This window comes from Terrapene carolina, unplaced genomic scaffold (assembly GCF_002925995.2).
Source record: "Terrapene carolina triunguis isolate 2854851 unplaced genomic scaffold, T_m_triunguis-2.0 Scaffold30215, whole genome shotgun sequence".
Classification (NCBI taxonomy): domain Eukaryota; kingdom Metazoa; phylum Chordata; order Testudines; family Emydidae; genus Terrapene; species Terrapene triunguis.
The window spans coordinates 5,274-9,522 of NW_020694566.1; the positions used below are offsets into that span (position 1 = coordinate 5,274).

At 58.2% G+C, this 4,249-nt stretch overlaps 1 protein-coding gene across 1 annotated transcript; it reads left to right on the top strand.

The window, feature by feature from the left end:
- The first annotated feature begins 646 nt into the window (after nucleotides 1-646).
- On the top strand, nucleotides 647-3,755 carry EIF2B4 (eukaryotic translation initiation factor 2B subunit delta). Its single transcript, XM_026662770.2, has 4 exons — nucleotides 647-1,665; nucleotides 2,669-2,846; nucleotides 2,959-3,139; nucleotides 3,507-3,755. Exons 1-4 carry the CDS (start codon nucleotides 1,424-1,426, stop codon nucleotides 3,704-3,706), a joined length of 801 nt encoding a protein of 266 aa, XP_026518555.1. The 5' UTR covers nucleotides 647-1,423; the 3' UTR covers nucleotides 3,707-3,755.
- The last annotated feature ends 494 nt before the right edge of the window (nucleotides 3,756-4,249 follow it).

A 4,249-nucleotide genomic window follows, 5' to 3' on the forward strand; every position in this document is an offset into this window, starting at 1 on the left:
CCGGCACACTCCTCCAGAGCCCAGGCAACACTTCCGTCTGCTCCAGACACATACCAGTATCCGAGAACTGCAAGTAACCCGCTGACCTTGTCAAACCCTATGCCTGGGATTCACCAGCTAGGTCTGAGCCAGGGACTCCAGTCACGGCCAGCTGGAGCGCCTCATTCCCCGCCCTGAGGGACACTGCTCGCCAGTCACCAGTGGGCTCCATGCTGACCTGTACTCGGAGAGACTGGTTACTTACCAGGCCGGAGCTGTGGTGCTTCGAGATGGTGCAGTCCATGTGGATCCCATGACCCACCCTCTGTCCCTGTTGTCAGAGCCTTCAGCTACCAGGGGCTTCGACCTGCGAGGGACCGTCACAGCCACCCTGCCCCCTCTCCCCTGGCACGGGAGCATGAGGGTCTCTCTGCCCCAGCGCTACAGGGGATGAGACACATTGCCGGTGGATTTCCTGCTGTTGGCTGATCGCGGATGAATACAGAGACTTGGGACTCAAGTTCAGGAGTATTCTGCCTCTGTCCCGCTCTACCCGTATCCACTCCTCAACCTGGCTCCGGTCCCCCTCTCCTCCTATCTGCCCCCCTCCTGCCCTGTCCCCCATTTCACACAGCTCTGTTTGAATCAACTCTTCCTCTTTCTTCTGATGCAGGGAGCCGGGCAGGGAACATTTGGTCCCTGCAGTCAGGGCTGGCCCCAGTGCGGTGCTACGGGCGCGGTGCTATGGGAGCTGGGCAGGGGACGTGGCAGGGAACATGTTGGCCCCAGTATGGTGCTACGGGCGCGGTGCTGCAGGGAGCCGGGCAGGGAACATTCTGCCCCTGCGGTCAGGGCTGGCCCCGGTGCCCCAGTGCGGTTGTAGAGGGCTCTGTCCCCCTCAGTTGAGGTGTGATGGCAAAGGCCGATCCTTGCCACTTGCTGTCTGTCGGAGTTGGAGCGTTAGCTCCTGTGGCCTGGCCAAATTCCAGCCTAGGTAATTTGTTTGGCTGAGCTAACCCCCTGCAGTTGTTTCGTAGAGGATCCTCCTTCACCTGCTGATCTCATCTATTTTGCAGCATTTCTGTGTGGCTGTTACAGGTGCCCAGTTCCACCCCAGAGGGGACTGCACCTCCATATGGGTGGGGTGATGGAAGAGTGCTTTGGAGGCCTCGTAGCTGGAAGGTGCTACAGGAATGGCAGTTGCTCTGAGCCAGCCTATTCCCTGCAGGAGAGAGGGAGTAACCCCCCCCCCCCGCCCCGGTTTCCTCTCCAGTCCTGTGGGGTGATGGGTCCTTTGGACTCAGGATAAAGCCTGTGCCATGCAGTGCATCCTGCCCCCTGCTCACGAGCTTCCCTTACTCCCCCAGTGTGGAGGGGCTCTCCTAAACCATGTGCTGGGGCCCTGCGGCTGCTGGGCCCAGTCAGGGCGCCCTGGGTAGGCAGAATGGGAGTGCACACTCCTACCAGGAGGGAGGAGCATGGCCAGCTGTGGGGTGAGCCGGAGGGAAGGATGTCAGGGCTCTCAGGCCTCAGAGTGACTGGCACTGCCTCTCCCCAGGCGAAGGGGAAACTGCAGGGCAGCATCGATGGATACGTGAGGGAGAAGATCCAGCTGGCAGCCGAAGCTATCTCCAAATATGCCTTCGAGAAGATCAGTGACGGTGATGTCATCCTGGTGTATGGATGGTACGGAGGAGGGTGCTTCCCTGTGTGGATGATCTGGCCCAGGGTGGAGGAGCTTATGTTCACTGTGGGCGAACTGGACAGTCCCAAACAAAAATACAGATACTTCAAAAGGCTAATTTCCCATGAGCAAAGTTGACTGGAAGGAAAATTTAGACAGAAAAATGTGAATGGAAATCAGGTTTTGTTTAAGAGAAATTCATGAGATGGCTAAAAATCCATGATTCCACAATCACAGAAGAGGACAACTGTGCCTAAAAGCCCATCCTGGGTCAGTGGGGAAGTGAAGGCAGCAGTAAGAAATAAAAAAGCAATATATAACAAATGGGAAATAGATAGCAATTGATATAAACTAGAAGCTAAGAAGTGTAGAAAATTGATAAGGGAGGCTAAAGACCTCAGGGAAAAATCCATGGCTAGGGACAATAAGGAGTTCAAATATATCAGGAACAAAAGAAATCCTAGCAATGGTGTAGGCCCATTACTAGATGGAGATTTTGGTAATATTGTTAATGATGTGGAAAAGGCAGAACTGTTCAATAAATATTTCTGTTCAGTATTTGGAATGAAGCAGGATGAGCTTTAGAGAGTTTGATCTGTTTAGTTCAGTAAGAAACGTGAGAGGTTACTTTGTTAGTGTCATTACAGCACCTTCCCGGGGGGAGAACAGTGAGGGCTCTTCAGTCTAGTGCAGAAAGGCAGAACAAGAACCCATGGCTGGAAGCTGGAGCCCAACAAATCCAAACTAGAAAGAAGGCACAAAATTCTCACCAGGAGGGTGATGAACTCTTGGGACAAACTGCCAAGGGCAGGGGTGGAGTCTCCCTCTGTTGATGGTTTCAGATCCAGACTGGCTGCCATTCTGAGTGTGCGTTAGCCTAACCCACGTTATTGGGCTCAGTGTTGGGGTAATTGGATGAGGTTCTCTGACCTGTGATATGCCAATTAGACTAGATGGTCCCTTCCCACCTTAAGCTCTATGAATTCACTTGTGGTGTCCTGTCAGCTCCTCCTTAGTGAACCGCACACTGTGTGACGCCCATGACAACGGTCGTGCCTTCCGGGTGATCGTGGTGGACAGTCGGCCGCGGCTGGAGGGCCGGGACACACTACGCAGGCTGGTGCGCGAGGGCATCCGCTGCACCTACGTCATGATCACCGCCATCTCCTACGTGCTGCCCGAGGTGAGCGGGCAGCTGTGCTGAGGGCAGAGGGGAAGGGTGTTGCTGGGGTGATAGAGGCAGAGCCTGCCACAGCTGTAGATTGGTGCTAGTTGATGCGGTGCCCACCCTGCAGGTCTCCAAGGTGCTGCTGGGGGCTCACGCGCTGCTGGCCAATGGCTCCGTCATGTCCCGGGTGGGGACGTCCCAGATCGCGCTGGTGTCCAAGGCCTACAACGTGCCTGTGCTGGTGTGCTGCGAGACCTACAAGTTCTGTGAGCGGGTGCAGACGGACTCCTTTGTCTCCAACGAGCTGGGTACGTGCCCTATGTTCTCCCGTGCCGTGGGCTCCACACCCCTCAGAGCAGCCGCTGGCCACGAGACTGGCCAATGTATGGCAAGTCCCAGCGCTGTGCCCTACTCTAGCCAGTCGGGGAAGTCATGGGGGGCAGGGAGGGGCTGTGCCAGTGCCAGCCAGCTCCTTTGGCTGGGGGTCTGTCCGAGTGCTAGCCAGTTCCTCCGGCCAGTCAGGGAAGTCATGGGGGGAGGGGGGCTGTCCCGGTGCCAGCTAGTTCCTCTGGCCAGTCAGGGAAGTCATGGTGGGCTGTCCCAGTGCCGGCAGCTCCTCCTGGGGAGGGGGTGCAGGTGCCCCTTAGTTCCTGACCCTGTAGCATGTCTCTATAGATGACCCCGATGACCTGATCGTGCCCGGGAAGGGAGGAGCCCAGCTGCGTGGCTGGAAGGAGAACTCGTCCCTGCGCCTTCTCAATCTGGTCTATGACGTGACCCCCCCCGAGCTGGTGGACCTGGTGATCACGGACTTGGGCATGATCCCGTGCACCTCGGTGCCTGTCGTCCTGCGTGTCAAGAACGTGGAGCAGTAGTGGGCGGGATGGGGGCTGCACGGACCCTCAATAAACCCTGCTGATCTCACGGCTGCCTGCTGGGACTGCATGATTGGGGAACAGGGCCAGAGCTGCACTGCATGGGCCCCCACCTGCCCCCAGGGGAACCAGCCCCTCTGCCAGCCCCCTGGGGAACCAGCCCTGCCCCATGGGTTCCTCTGAGGGTACCCAGCCCTGCTGCCTCCACCTGCCTGCAGGGCAACCAGCCCCTCCCCCATGGGCTCCTCACAGGGAACCCAGCCCCACCACATACCCTCAGGGGAACCAGCCCCCCCACCTGTCACCAGGGCAACCAGTCCTGTCCCCATGGGCTCTTCTCAGGGTACCCAGCCCCCGGCTGCCCCCAGGGGAACCAGCCCCTCCCCCACAGGTTCCTCTCAGTGTACCCAGCCCCACCTTCAGGGAAACCAGCCCTGCCCCCATGGGCTCTTCTCAGGGGAACTAGCCCCGCCCCCATGGGCTCTTCTCAGGGTACCCAGCCCCGCCCCCATGGGCTCTTCTCAGGGTACCCAGCCCCCCCCC

What these genes read in the sequence shown, in the direction of transcription:
- EIF2B4 (XM_026662770.2), top strand. Translation starts at nt 1,424, where the DNA reads ATGGGAGTGCACACTCCTACCAGGAGGGAGGAGCATGGCCAGCTGTGG. An exon ending in TCTCCTACGTGCTGCCCGAG is followed by an intron (nt 2,847 to 2,958) that starts GTGAGCGGGCAG and finishes CCCACCCTGCAG; the next exon opens with GTCTCCAAGGTGCTGCTGGG. An exon ending in CTTTGTCTCCAACGAGCTGG is followed by an intron (nt 3,140 to 3,506) that starts GTACGTGCCCTA and finishes ATGTCTCTATAG; the next exon opens with ATGACCCCGATGACCTGATC.